The sequence below is a fragment of the Stegostoma tigrinum genome, chromosome 1 (assembly GCF_030684315.1).
Source record: "Stegostoma tigrinum isolate sSteTig4 chromosome 1, sSteTig4.hap1, whole genome shotgun sequence".
Classification (NCBI taxonomy): Eukaryota; Metazoa; Chordata; class Chondrichthyes; order Orectolobiformes; family Stegostomatidae; genus Stegostoma; species Stegostoma tigrinum.
In genome coordinates, this window is record NC_081354.1 from 71929036 (window position 1) to 71944919 (window position 15884).

At 41.9% G+C, this 15884-nt stretch overlaps 1 protein-coding gene across 1 annotated transcript in view; it reads right to left on the minus strand.

Annotated features, from left to right (window-relative positions):
- The window catches only part of antxr2a (ANTXR cell adhesion molecule 2a), a 221671-nt gene that overhangs the window by 200142 nt on the left and 5645 nt on the right, over positions 1-15884 (minus strand). Inside the window, exon 4 of the mRNA XM_048540764.2 lies at positions 3228-3309. Coding sequence (XP_048396721.1) covers positions 3228-3309 — 82 coding nt within the window. The remainder of the gene's footprint in view (positions 1-3227; positions 3310-15884) is intronic.

Consider the following 15884-nt stretch of genomic DNA (forward strand, 5'->3'; position numbering starts at 1 on the left):
TGGAGTGGATGAACTGTTTGAGCTCCTCCCTTCCCCTATTCCCAATTCCTCCACCTCTGCCGCATCTGCTTCCAGGATGAGGCATTCCACTCCCGCACATCCCAGATGTCCAAGTTCTTCAAGGACCGCAACTTTCCCCCCACAGTGGTCGAGAACGCCCTTGACCGCGTCACCCGCATTTCCCGCAACACATCCCTCACACCCCGCCCCCGCCACAACCGCCCAAAGAGGATCCCCCTCATTCTCACACACCACCCCACCAACCTCCGGATACAACGCATCATCCTCCGACACTTCCGCCATCTAAAATCCGACCCCACCACCCAAGACATTTTTCCATCCCTACCCTTGTATGCTTTCCGGAGAGACCACTCTCTCTGTGACTCCCTTGTTCGCTCCACACTGCCCTCCAACCCCACCACACCCGGCACCTTCCCCTGCAACCGCAGGAAGTGCTACACTTGCCCCCACACCTCCTCCCTCACACCTATCCCAGGCCCCAAGATGACTTTCCATATTAAGCAGAGGTTCACCTGCACATCTTCCAATTTGGTATACTGCATCCATTGTACCCAGTGTGGCTTCCTCTACATTGGGGAAACCAAGCGGAGGCCTGGGGACCGCGTTGCAGAACAGCTCCGCTCAGTTCGCAATAAACAACTGCACCTCCCAGTCACGAACCATTTCTACTCCCCCTCCCATTCTTTAGATGACATGTCCATCGTGGGCCTCCTGCAGTGCCACAATGATGCCACCCGAAGGTTGCAGGAACAGCAACTCATATTCCGCTTGGGAACCCTGCAGCCCAATGGTATCAATGTGGACTTCACAAGCTTCAAAATCTCCCCTTCCCCCACCACATCCCAAAACCAGCCCAGTTTGTCCCCTCCCCCCACTGCATCCCAAAACCAGCCCAGCCTGTCTCTGCCTCCCTAATCTGTTCTTCCTCTCACCCATCCCTTCCTCCCACCCCAAGCCGCACCTCCATTTCCTACCTACTAACCTCATCCCACCTCCTCAACCTGTCTGTCTTCCCTGGACTGACCTATCCCCTCCCTACCTCCCCACCACTACTATCCTCTCTACCCATCTTCTTTTCTCTCCATCTTCGGTCCGCCTCCCCCTCTCTCCCTATTTATTCCAGAACCCTCACCCCATCCCCCTCTCTGATGAAGGGTCTAGGCCCGAAACGTCAGCTTTTGTGCTCCTGAGATGCTGCTTGGCCTGCTGTGTTCACCCAGCTTCACACTTTGTTATCTTGGATTCTCCAGCATCTGCAGTTCCCATTATCTTTGATATCAAAGTAGTCACTTTTGCGCCCCCTCGACTCAGGTGTTTTAGTCAATCCCAAACTGAGTCCCATGAGCTGGATTCTGATAAGTGAGGCAAACCGTGCTAACTGTGAAAAGCTGATCAAGCTAAAGAGGTTGGGTTAACTGACAATGGTGCTGTCTTTACACAAGCATCTTTTTGATGAGACGTCTCTAAAAGAGTTTGAGTTATTGCGAGAGGCTGGGTAGTTGAGACTCTCTTCATTGAAGCATAGAAGATTGAGGGGTGGCCTTTATACAGGTTTATAAAATCATGAGGGTTATAGATAAGGTGTTCAGCATAGGTCTTTTCCCAAGGATGGGCAAGTTCAAACCCAGAGGGCATATCTTTAAGGTGAGAAGAGAAAGATATAAAAGGGACCGGAGGGGAACTTTTTCACGCAGAGGGTGGTTCGTGTGTGGAATGAACTGCCAGAAGTAGTGGTGGATACAGATACAATTATAACATTTAAAAGACATTTGGACAGGTATATGAATAGGAAAGGTTTAGACCAATGTGGGCCAAACGCAGGCAAGTGGGACTAATTTAGTTTAGGAAACCTGGTCAGCATGGACGAGTTAGATCAAAGTGTCTTCTACCGTGCTGTATGGCTCTATAACTAAATGAGTCTATGACGACCTTTTGTTCTTCATGTCTCCAGCCTTAGCTTAGAAGTAGCAAAACTGACTGAGTCAAAAGATGGCGGATGTGAGCACATGAGCTCAGCTGATATTTTGTGCAGCACTGGGTGTGTCAGTGGTGACACCTTTCAGATGAGATGTTAAAACCAAACGTTACGTGTTCTCTCACGTGACTGTAAGCGATTCCACGGCACTATTTTCTGCCTGGAGTCGTGGCCAATAGTAATCCAGAAACCAACATGATTCATAACTGATTATGACAAAGAAGAATGTAGCATTGTGTGGCTTGCAAACTGACTACCACATTATCAACATTATGGCAATTTCAAAAGTACTGCATTGGCTGCAAAGCATTTTGAGGCTATGAAGCATATTATACAATATAAAGTTATTTACTTTGTCAGATAAAAAATGTAATCCATCAACCTTGCACTTTCCAGCAGCACAGATTGTATAATTCACGAGTGTTGTGACTTTATCTCTATCTCACACTCTGGGATAAAAGGCCTTCAAACTGCAAAGAACGGCTTGTAAAAGTCAAGACCATTTCCTCCTGGCTCCAAGAACTTTGTGTGAACTCTTTAAATTAAATTACACTGTATTTTCCCCTACACTGCAGCAGCAAAATACACAACAAGCACCTCCGCTGAAAGGCATGCTGATCCATGGTTAGTGGACAGTTTACTGATTCAGCTTGACCTCTGTTTGGAAGTTTGGAACCTCTGAGTGTATCTCCTTGCTGAGTAAATAATGCCACTGAAACTACACTCACAACCAAGTGTGATTTTTAGTGTGTTGAGTTGATAAACCTAACGTTAATAATCCAACAAGGACCAACCTAGTTAATAGGGAACCAATTTACTGGGACATCATAAGTTAACAGGTAACAGTCACTTTCTGCTTAATTTCTCAGGGCCTTGATCAATCACGGTCAACTTGCCTGGTGTAAAATTTACACAAGGCTTGGTTGTTAACATGCAGTCATCATTTCAAGGTGCATTCTCCATTCTGCCAATTAAAGACCACTTGCCAAACAACAAGCACTCTCTTTTCATACATTGTTTTCCCTTTAACATGGTATTCTTACAAATTGTCCTGATGAGTGCAAGACAAGAAGCTTTGACAAAGTCTGACTTCTTTAAGCAAACCAAAGTTCTAACTGACTAATATCTCATTTGATTTGTTTTCAATAGACTATTTAGTGCATGTCACATTTCATTGAAATAGAATTTTGAAATTCTGAAGACTATCAAATAAATAAAAATATTAACTTACCTCAAGTATACCCAGATGCATATAAGTATCACCTGCTGGAATCACAGATTGGAGGGCAAGAAGACCAGCATTGATTTGTTTCCTATAACAATAAAGGATAAGCATTTCAAGTGTCAATACTTGGCTATCAGAAATAATTTACTTCAGCTATAGTAAAGATAATTAATGCAATCTCAGTCAGTGAAGTAATTTGAGATACTTCGACAAAACCACACATCTTCTCCAGCCATTCCTATTTCTGGAAATTAGATTCATGTCATGTCCGAATGGGTTTGAGTGGAAGTGTACTTTTTTGAGTCAGCTGCAACAGCCTATTTAACATTAGTTTATTTTGACAATTTCAAGAAGTTCCTACTGCTTCTACTAACTCATATTGGAACCTCTCAGTGTATCTCCTTGCTGAATAAATAATGCCACTGAAATTACCCTCACTATCAAACGTGACTTTAGATTTGCCAACACCCTGCATTAATAATGTTAATAATCTAGCAAGGATCAAACTAGTTATTAGGGAACCAATTTACTGGGACATCATAAGTGAATAGGTGACAGTCAATTCCTGCTTAATTTCTCAGGGCCACACCTTGATCAATCACAGTCAACCTGTCCGGTATAAAATTTATCAGAGATAGTGGGAACTGCAGATGCTGGAGAATCTGAGATAACAAGGTGTAGAGCTGGATGAACACAGCGGGCCAAGCAGCTTCAGAGGAGCAGGAAGGCTGACGTTTCAGGCCTAGACCCTTCTTCAGAAAATGGATTCTGAAGAAGGGTCTAGGCCTGAAATTTCAGCCTTCCTGGTCTTCTGATGCTGCTTGGCCTGCTGTGTTCATCCAGCTCTATAACTTGTTATTTCTGGTACAAGATTTAGACCAGATTTGGTTGTTAACTTTCAGTCTTCATTTCATAGTGCAAATTCAATGCAAATGAGTAAATAACTTACAATTTCATTCTGAAGTTGCAGAAATATTAGGTGTGGCAAATTCATGATAACATCAGACAATATTAAGGTTGGGATAACATACATTGTTGAAGAGTGCAAAAATCTTTGAAGTACTTCTGAAATTGCTGTGTTCAGCTTGAGCATGTTTCACTTCTTAGCAATGGCATCCTTTTCATTAAAAAACAACCAAACATTTCATCCTGGCTCCGAACAAACATTAAAATATTTAGAGTTTGGAGCCAGGAGTAAATGATGTAAAAGAAAATACACTAAATCACCACAGTGATCATGCTAACCTTAATATCTTATGCACTTTCATGAAAAAGGACAGAAAAATTAGTCCTATACTTCATGTCTTGTGGGTTTTCCCTGCCCACTGGTGTATAATCTTTTATGTTTAATGACACTCAAGATACTAGTGCCTTGCAAGACATAAAAGTAAATACTAATTTAGTTAATTGTTCTGCTCTACCAATTTCTGTAGTTGATTAATTAAATACATGGAGTGAATTATATCGCTGCCACCACAAAATGCTGTTGATCAAGGAGTACATCGCCAACCAAGATGAATCACTACATAATGTTTTCGATTATTCATATACAAAGTTATGTAATCAAGCAAGCACATACTTTATTATGTTTTCTTTTCATTAGTGTTCAAACAGACTGATATAGCCCAAATAAATTGGGTGTGAAATAATTTGTGATGTTTAGTAACCAATTCTGTTCACTCTGCCTTTTGATATATCTTTGACATTTAATGCCCCAGAATAATCTAGCACTAGATTCAAAGTAACTGAACTCAAAACCACGTGACGTAGCATCATAGAATCTTATAACATGGAGAAGGTCCTTCAGTCCAACCAGTCTACGCTGAACATAATTCCAAACTACTGCCTGTTCCTGGCTCATTGCCCCCCAAACCTTTCCTATTCATGTATTTATTCAAATGTCTTTTAAACATTGTAATTGTACCCACATCCACCATTTCCTCAAAGTTCATTCCACATGGGAACCACACTCTGGGTAAACAATTTACCCCTCATATCTTTTTTAAATCTATGTCATCTTAAAAATGTGCCCCCAAGTCTTGAAAGCACCCATCCTAGGGAAAAGACAAGTGTCATTAACTTTATCTACACTCTTCATTATTTCATAAACTTCAACAGGTCACCTCTCAACCTCCTACACTCCAGTGAAAAAGTCCCAGCCTATCCAGCCTTTCTTTATAACTCAAACCTTCCATGCTTCTTCAAAGTCCTAAACAATTTCCTAAATATTGTTCAGCAACACTAAAACACTCTTTACCAATGAATACAGTATCATCATGCCAACTCATATTTTAAAACATAGAACATAGAACATTACAGCACAGTACAGGCCCTTCGGCCCTTGATGTTAGGTTGGTTATAACTGCAACACTTAGCAATTAGTGATGTAACCATGTTTGGCACCCACACCCTGCCACAAACGTCCCAAGAAGCAAACCAACAAAAGTATCCAGTATTGTTTTAAAGATTGTATGAACATCTGTGGTTCTAGAAGACAAAAATGGCATCTTTCCCACAGTTTCTTATATTGTGTACTGCAGTGTGCCTAATGCCATTAACAATGGGCAAGTGAATATCCACCAATAACCTTATGATCCAAGATTAACACTATTTCTAGCATTGACTGGTGTCTGAATGCCCAAGGTATCCAATTACAGACAGATAGCCACAGCACCCAAATGTCCTGTTTTTAACTCAAGAAATTTGTGGATAGGTATCTTGTAAAACTCATTCATCATTGGCAAATAATTTCCAACACTGCAGCCGGGAGAAATCATTCTCTACCAGATCCTTCCCACAAAGAATGAACTCAACACCCGTAATGGATAAACTATGGAGTCACAGAGTCACACAACATTGAAACAGACCCTTCGGTCCAACCAGTCCATGCCAAACATAATCTCAGATTAAACGAGTCCCACCTGCCTGCTCCTGGCCCACATCCTTCCAAGCCTTTCCTATTCATAAGTTTATCCAAATGTCCTTTGAACATTGCGATTGAACTTACATCCACCACTCACTCAGGAAGTTCATTCCATATGGAAACCACCCTGCATAAAATTTGTCCCTCATGTCTTTTTTAAATCTCTCTCCTCTCCCCTTAACAACATGCCCCATAGTCTTGAAATCCCCCATCTTAGGGAAAAGATGACTACAATTAACTCTACACCCCTCATTATTTTATAAACTTCTATAACGTCACCTCTCAACTTCTTACGCTCCAGTGAAAAAAGCCCCAGCCTATTCAGCCTTTCTTTATAACGCAAACCTTCTAAACCCAATGTCCTGGTAAGTCTCTTCTGAACTCTACCAAGCTTAATAATATCCTTCCTATAACTGGGCAGCCAGAATTGGACACAGTATTCCAGAAGAGGCCTCACCAACGTCCTGTACAACCTCAACATGGCTTCCCAACTCCTATACTCAAAGGATTGAGCAATGAAGGCAAACATGCCAAACACCTTTTTTAATCACCCTCTCTACATGTGTGGCAAACTTCAAAGAATTCTGTACCCACACCCCTAGGTCCCTCTGTTCTACAACATTACACATGACCTTACCATTAATTATACAAGCCCAGCCTTGTTTGTTGGACCAGAATGAAATAGTTTGCATTTACCCAGATTGAACTCCAACTGCTGTTTTTCAGCCCATTGACCCATTTAAGCAGGAGCCATTTGTAATCTTAGAAAACATTCCTCACTGTCTGCTATGTCACCAATTTTGGTGTCAGCCACAAACTTGCTAACCATACCTTCTATATTCCCACCTGGTTTATACCTAATTAATGGCAGTGAGAGATCTCTGTAATATTTAACATTTTATCTCTAGAGATTAGATAAATGAGAGGTAATCTCATGGTTCTGCAGGGGCTTTTCAGGGAAGTCAGTGAGAGGTTGTTTCTGCTGGCAGGGGAACATAGAACATGAAGATGCAGTCTCTGGATAAGGGACCAATCCCCTCGTCCTGAAAGAGAGAGAAATTTCTTCACTCAAGTAAAGTTTCAAAATTCTTTACCATAAGGAACTGTTGGAGCTCCATTGTTAAATATATTTAAGGCTGATTTTGGATTCATCAATGAACCAAAGGGTATGGAAAGTAGGCAGAAAAGTGGAGTTGAAGCTCAAGAACAAGCATGATCAGAGTGAATGATAAAACAATAGGCATACAGTCTACTCCTGCTCCTACGTCTTATGGTAATGAATAATTCCCCATGGAAGACAGTTCCTTGGCAGTCAAACCAGTGCTCACTTATAACATTCAATTCCCAGTCATTTTAGGGATGTGCCCCATTCACATCTGGCTTTAGGTTACTGCCGAAAAGAATCAATGCAGTGTTATTTGATCTTCATGCAGGTTGGTTACCAAGACAATTCTATTAGCTCTTTTCCATGCATAGAACAAAAAGACACCTTTATTAGCATCCTATTGTTTGGAGTACTTTTGTCTACTCCAATGCTTTCTCACATCAGAATTTCAGCAGAAGGCATTTTATTTATTAAGCTTTACAGTTGGAAAGTACAAATTTTATTACATAAATCTAACAAATTGGCAAAAAATAAGTTATACTTCTAAAATTAATACCTTCAAAGCTATGTTACTATTCTCCATTATCATTCAGGATGTGACAAATTCAAAGCTTCCCAAACACAACTGGGTCATGTTTTAAGCTACATTGTCAAAGTAAGAGTTGGCAGCGCTGGACAAGCAAACACATTCCATCTCAACTAGTGTAAAACTCTCTTAAATCAGATACAGCACGGTTATTTGTAGGGTAAAGTTTGTTACATTGTGCCAAGTAATGTTTCAGTCCAAAGCATGGAAAACCTGCCCTTCCTTTTCCAAAACCAGCATTCCTGTGGCCATTTGCTGACGCTGTGAATTTACTGCCAGCTGTTACTGAATTGGAGACCATTTGTTTTCTTTTCCTATGGACTTGTGTCCATTGAAAACCTAATTTGGAATGGTTGCTCAATATACCTTACGACTAATATCCTTTACAGTTAGATAAGCAGATATAATTTCTCTGGTAGCAGCCCACCTCAACTATTCAATCACAAATAAACTTATTAAAATTTTCAGCATTCCTTTGAGCCACAGTTGACCAGTTTCATAATGATGCTTAAACAAATCGCTTTAATAAACACTGGCTCTTGAGAGCATCAGAGAAACCCGTTTCAACGAAGCGAGGGGGAATAATTGTAACCTACCCAAATACTTGGACACTGGCAGATTAGTTTTGCAGCCGGCCTAGTTTTACTCTCGACTGAAAGCAATGAGAGTAACATTAACTTGTTTCGCAGTCAGTCCCACTGGCTTTCTTCCAATTAGGTAAATTGAAAATACCCCAAACAACATACAGATTTATTGAAAAGTAACAAGGGAAAGCTTCAAGAAGTACAACGTGCTCATCTAATGTCAGGTAATTAGCTGTGTGCTAAGGGGATGGAATAAGAAACAGATAGGAGAATATCAAGAAAAATATTAGGAGGTGGAAATCAATGTAAATCTGTCCTGTTTTTACCAAAGTTCCAAGTAATCGGTTGTTTCCAAGTGGATTTAGTCTGTGTATTTCATTTCATGTATGCATTTGAAACCAGCTGTGACAACTAACTGCAAATGATATCTTTGAAAAGGATTGTATACAGAACTTGGTTATCTTGATTGAGGGACTCTTCCTTTGATACTGAAGTAATTAGAGGTCTTACTTTGCACATTCAAATCAAAATGCATTAAAAAGATTATTGAATGAGTTGTGAAGTAAAAGAAAGCCGTAATGAACTTTCGAATCAGAAAATTCCATTATACAAAACGAGATCCAATGGCCACAGTACAGTGAAGATAATCTTAACAATGACAGACTTCAAATTTAACCTTGATGGTCTTAAACAGAGCAGCCACTATTATACTCATAGCAAGTAAAACACTGTTGATGTATAGACATTGTATGATCTCTTCTGTATCTAGAATTAAAACCATTAATTTCTATTAAATCTGCAAAGATTTTATTTGTGTTAATGATAATACTAATTGTGTTATGTATAGAATAACTTCAATTAATGAGCTGATGTGTCGACACCTAGCAAATACAAGTTAAATTACACTTTAAAGCTGCTCCTGATCTCACTTAATGAATTAGTGGTATGATTCCAACGGGTGTATGTTAAATGCGGCAAAAGCAATTTTTTTTCAAGAATTATATATAAAACCCTAAATAGTAAGCTCAATCCAGTTTTTAGCTGTACATGTGTTAAAAATGAGGTACAGTGGAGGAAGAAGCATATTCTGGCATTCTAACAAATACAAGTCATTGTGGAATTTCCAATACAATATTTTGTATACATGATGCAGGGTTCAACAATCAGCAATGCTACTTATTCCCATTGCAGGGAGGATATTAGAACAACTGGAAAGAGATTGATGAAAAACTGACTAGAATTATACCAGAAATCAAAGACTATATAATGAAAGGAAGCTCAACAAATTGAGAATTTATTTCATTAAAAGATGAAGGTTAACGAGATTCTGACAGAGATTTTCAAAATACTGGATTGTTCAGATTCAGTAAATAGGAAATCACTGTTGCACTAGTGATCAAGGTGGAAATGGGACCATGGATTCAAGATTTTCGGAAGAATTGAGGTGAACCCACTCTCTCTCTCTCTCTCTCACACACACACACACAGACAGAATCTTTTTATCATGCCTGAAACATAATGGTCACTTAGGCCTCAAATATGCCAACTCCCCTCCGCCAACCCAATCCCACATCCATAACTGATTAAACTGTAAGCAGAAATAATGGGAACTGCAGATGCTGGAGAATCCGAGATAACAAAGTGTGGAGCTGGATGACACAGCAGGCCAAGCACCATCTTAGGAGCACAAAAGCTGATGTTTTGGGCCTAGACCCTTCATCAGAAAAGCATTGCTCGCAGTTTCATTAACAGCTTGTCATACTGGTTGGGAGGAAGGGATGTCCAATACTATGCATTGCTATTGAATGTGGAAACAACAAACACATTTTAAAAGGGAATATACACTTTGGCTGCGTACAGCCATCAATTAAAATCATTATAAAAGAGTATCACTCCAGTATGCCAAGCAAACTGTCCTTCCCCTTTCTTGAAACTGCATTATAAGTGTTGGATAGAGGACAGCAGAAGCAGCAGGGGCATCTATGAATCATCAGGTGTCATGCAGAATTCCAGACAAATTATCTGATAGGACTGAGCAGAAAGTTAGCTTGAGGATGCTGTTAGCATTAGTTTACTGGAATCAAGACAAGGGAATCAGGTTAATGAGAAAGCAGCTCACCAGAGTAAGGTTTCACAGTCTGTGACAGATATGACCTTTGATCTCAAGGGAGAGATGAACATGGTCCACTCTCAGGATGGCTCTACAACTGTTCCGCACCAGTTTCTCAGTCTGCCGATGTTAAAAACATTAAACCAGATGGCAATGACTAAAGCTACGAGTCATACATCTGCAGGACGGTCTTCAATGGCCAGGGATACACAAGATTGCACACAACATGTTTCCTGTGAATAAACTCTGAATGAAGAACACTGAAAGAACTTGACAAAGCCTTTTGTAGATGGGCGCTATCACAGAGCCATATTTCAAATCAGGAATTGTATCTTGGAGCACTTAAGTAATATATTTTCTTTTTGTCCACCTGTCGATCTTCAGGATTCTATTGATAGATCAGGAACATGCAGGAAGTTATACAGTTAGGGAACATTAATACAGTGGGAGCCAAGACTGGGCCAAATGGAAGGAGGAAGTGTTGGTAAAGTAGAGCAAGAAGAACACTTCAAGAGATTACTTCTGAATAATCGGCTACTTTCAGCTTTGGCATCATATAATATTGCTGGGGTGGATCTGGTAGATCTTCAGCCCATTCCTCATATCCCTCAGGAGTTTCAATGCAAATTAGCTCCTTTGTTCATAAGATGGTGAAGTGGATAGCAAATGATTATGAATCTTGTGAGCAGTTCTGATCTGTACTAAAGGATACATTCCAAGCTGCCAAATACCAGAGACAGCAACACAGCGCACCAACTACTTTAGCAGATAAAAACGAAAAGAACTGTGGATGCTGTAAATCAGGAACAAAAACAAAATTGCTGGAATAGCTCAGCAGGTCTGGCAGCATCTGTGGAGGATAAAATAGAGTTAACATTTCAGGTCCGATGACCTTTCCTCAGAACTGATGGCGGTTGGGAAAATGTCAGTTTATATGCAGAAAAAAGGGCAATGGATGGGGTAGGGAGTAAATGATAAGATAGAGCCCAAAGAGACAGAAAGACAGTTGGACAGACAAAGGAATTGCTAATGATCAGGCTGCGAGGGTGAGTAGCTGTTAATGGGGACTATTAGTGACGAACAACAGAGGGTGTGTAGTGGCAGTCTATGTGGCAACAAGGCCCGATGAGGGGGTTGGGGGCTCAGACATGGGAGAGTTTAGGCCCTAAAATTTTAGAACTCAATATTGAATCTGGAGGGCTGCAGGGTTCCCAAATGAAAAATGAGGTGTTGTTCCTTACACAGCAGAAAGGTGCCTAAGACCTGGAGCTCCTTGTGATTCACACTACCACAAATCTAATAAACAGTCATGGTAATTCAGGGATAACAAAGTGTGGGTGATAATAGGAACTTCAGATGCTGGAGAATCCAAGATAATAAAGTGTGAAGCTGGATGAACACAGCAGGCCAAGCAGCATCTCAGGAGCACAAAAGCTGACGTTTCGGGCCTAGACCCTTCATCAGAGAGGGGGATGGGGAGAGGGTTCCGAAATAAATAGGGAGAGAGAGGGAGACAGACCAAAGATGGAGAGAAAAGAAGATAGGTGGAGAGGAGAGTATAGGTGGGGAGGTAGGGAGGGGTTAGGTCAGTCCAGGAAAGACGCACAGGTCAAGGAGGGGGGATGAGGTTAGTAGGTAGGAAATGGAGGTGTGGCTTGAGGTGGGAGGAAGGCATGGATGAGAGGAAGAACAGGTTACGGAGGCGGGGACAGGCTGAGCTGGTTTTGGGATGCAGTGGGGGGAGGGGACGAACTGGGCTGGTTTTAGGATGCAGTGGGGGAAGGGGAGATTTTGAAACTTGTGAAGTCCACATTGATATCATTGGGCTGCAGGATTCCCAAGCGGAATATGAGTTGTGTTGCTGTTCCTGCAACCTTCGGGTGGCATCATTGAGGCACTGCAGGAGGCCCGTGATGGACGTGTCATCTGAGGAATGGGAGGGGGAGTTAACTCCCCTCATTCCTCAGACGACACGTCCATCACGGGCCTCCTGCAGTGCCTCAATGATGCCACCCGAAGTTTGCAGGAACAGCAACTCATATTCGGCTTGGGAACCCTGCAGTCCATTGGTATCAATGTGGATTTCACAAGCTTCAAAATCTCCCCTCCCCCCACTGCATCCCAAAACCAGCCCAGTTCGTCCCCTCGCCCCACTGCATCCCAAAACCAGCCCAGCTCGTCCCCGCCTCCCTAACCTGTTCTTCCTCTCACCTAACTCCTCCTCCCACCTCAAGCCGCACCCCCATTTCCTTCCCACTAACCTCATTCCAGCCCACCTGACCTGTCCGTCCTCCTTGGACTGACCTATCTCCTCCTTACCTCCCCATCTACACTCACCTTTATTGGCTCCATCCCCGCCTCTGACTTGTCTGTCTCCTCTCCACCTATCTTCTCCTCTATCCATCTTCAATCCACCTCCCCCTCTCTCCCTATTTATTTCAGAACCGTCTCCCCCTCCCCTTTTTCCGATGAAGGGTCTCAGCCCGAAATGACACCTTTTGTGCTCCTAAGATGCTGCTTCGCCTGCTGTGTTCATCCAGCTCCACACTTTGTTATCTCGGATTCTCCAGCATCTGCAGTTCCCACTATCTCTGGTAATTCAGGGAACTTGGACAGCTTTCATTAGGTGGACCACTGAAACCGCAGGAGACTGGTGTGGGTTTTATTACATTAGGGAGGCAGCGTGTCATTTGAGAAAATTGTTCACAATGAGCTTTAAGTGGGCCTCTATTCATGGTAAAAAAAAAGTTGCTGTTATTAACAAAGTGTAGAGCTAGATGAACACAGCAGGCCAAGCAGCATTTTGGGAGCACAAAAGCTGACGTTTCAAGCCTAGACCCTTCATCAGAAATGGGGGAGGGGGACAGGATTCTGAAATAAATCTGGAGGAGGAGGCGGATCGAAGATAGATAGAGGAGAAGATAGGTGGAGAGGAGACAGATAAGTTAGAGAGGTGGGGATGAAGCCAGTAGAGGTGAGTCTCGGTGGGGAGGTAGGGAGGGGATAGGTCAGTCCGGGGAGGACTAAGAAAGGTGATGTGGCTGTCGTACCTGGTTTGCTTCAGGACATGGTTGAACAGTTTTAAGGCCGAAGAGATCACGAGAGAGTTGCAGTAGGAGAGAGATCCCCTGAGGTTTGTCCGGAGGGAGGAGGCTAACCTCTTCAGGTTACAACAGAAAGTGCTGTTGTTAACAGATGAGTTCCTTTGGCTGACTGTTCCCATTATTAAGGTAAACACATTCCACTTTCCCGCCTAGCCTCCCACACCATTAGAATCATAGAATCCCTACAATGCGGTAACAGGACATTTGGCCCATTGAGTCCATGTTGACCCACCGAACAGCATCCTGCCCAGCTCCACCCTCTTACTAATGCCTGTAACCCTACATTTCCCAAGGCTAATGCACCTAACCTGAACACCGCTGGATACTGTGGACAATTTAGCATGGACGAACCACCTAACCCGCACATCTTTGGACTGTGGCAGGAAATCCACGCAGTTACAGGGAGAATGTGCAGCTCCACACTGACAGATGCGCGAGAGTGAAGTTGAACCCAGGTCCCTGGTGCCGTGAGGCAGCAGTGCTAACCACTGAGCCACCGTGCCACCATGTCATTCTCCATTCCCACACACTATCCTACCTATACTTGTAGGTTGCAAGACATGCTGCCAAAACTTTGTAATAACAACTAAGGAGGGTTGGGAGGAAGGATTTGTTTTACACAATTACTGATATTGCCCTAGAACTCATTTATTCCTGTGACTAAAACTGAAACTGTCTATTAGTTCGACGGGAATTGGATGAGTACTTGAAGGAAATATACTTGCCGATATTCACAAGGGAAGTGAGACTCTCTCTAATTCTCTCTCTCACTGGGCTTTACCTCTGCCTATCTATCAACTCCTTCTCACCCCACTCCCTGTCATCAGCATATTTGCCACTTTTTTCCAGCTACCCTCTGTGCATGTGTGTACCATAGTGTTGAGGCTGAAGTGTTAAATTGCCCAGCTAACAGCCAGCACAGACTTCAGGGGCCAAATGGATTCCTTCGATGGCATAATGAATCTATAGCACTACAGAAAGAGAATGGCGGAATGAGATTACAAGCAAACTTTCAAAAGGCATGGAAAATGTACACTAGAGGATTTTTTTCCAAGGTGATGGGGATTAAGCTGGGACAAACAACCAGCACAATCATGTGTACAGCTGGATGAACACAGCAGGCCAAGCAGCATCAGAGGAGCAGAAAAGCTAACGTTTCGGGCCTAGACCCTTCTTCAGGCCCATTTCTGAAGAAGGGTCTAGGCCTGAAATGTCAGCCTTCCTGCTCCTCTGATGCTGCTTGGCCTGCTGTGTTCATCCAGCTCTACACTTTGTTTATCTCAGATTCTCCAGCATTTGCAGTTCCTGCTATCTCTCTCCAGCCAGCACAATCATGATGGGCAATGCCCTCTGGCTGTGCTCTAAGATACCATAAATCTATGATCCTACAGATGGTCTCACAGTTCGATAAGATACCACTTCCTCTGCCCCTGTCATTACCATGGCATGAAATTCCGTAGCTTTAGTTGATGAACTTAGCCCATTCCAAGTATAATGAGGCAAACATTCTATAAATTTAATGACCATACCATAGATTTTATGACTATTATTCATAACCTGATCATTAGTTTTCTCATATATCCCACAGTCCAATTTGTTCACTCAGTAAAACTCAAGTTGCCAGAATTTCAAGAAAAATTTTGACTTTTGATCTACAACAACTGTTCAGGGACATTGAAGCTTCTTCAAATAATACTTTCTAACAATAAATGCAGCATATTGGTAAAATAAAAAAGGTGCCTCATGTCATACCCCAAAGCTGATTTTCACAACGGTATTTGCTATTAATGTGCACTACATCTATTTTGTTATTATTATCTTGATGCCAAAAACTTGTTAAATTAACTACGTTATTTTCTTGGCCAATAGTGTGTAAGCCAGTTTAATGAAATTTTGCAATGTTAGAACAAATTCAGTCTCAAATGATACTCCTATTGGGATGTATAAAAAAAAAACTTTCCTAACAAAAGGAACACAATTGCTTTGAGTTAAATCCGGATGCTAATTTACTTATTTATTCGCATGAGTTTTCAAACATTATAAACCCAATTAATGAAATTTTTATTTCCTTTTTTTCTCAACTTAAAAATGTTGTAGACTTTTATCACATTGTAGGATTTGTTTTAACAATATGTCTAGTGCCTCAAGCTTAACTGGTACAATGTGTGTTGAGAAACTTAACAGAGTATTAGTTTTCTATTGATGCACTTCCGTGATACCACAATGTAATCAGAACATTTTGCAGGGTCCA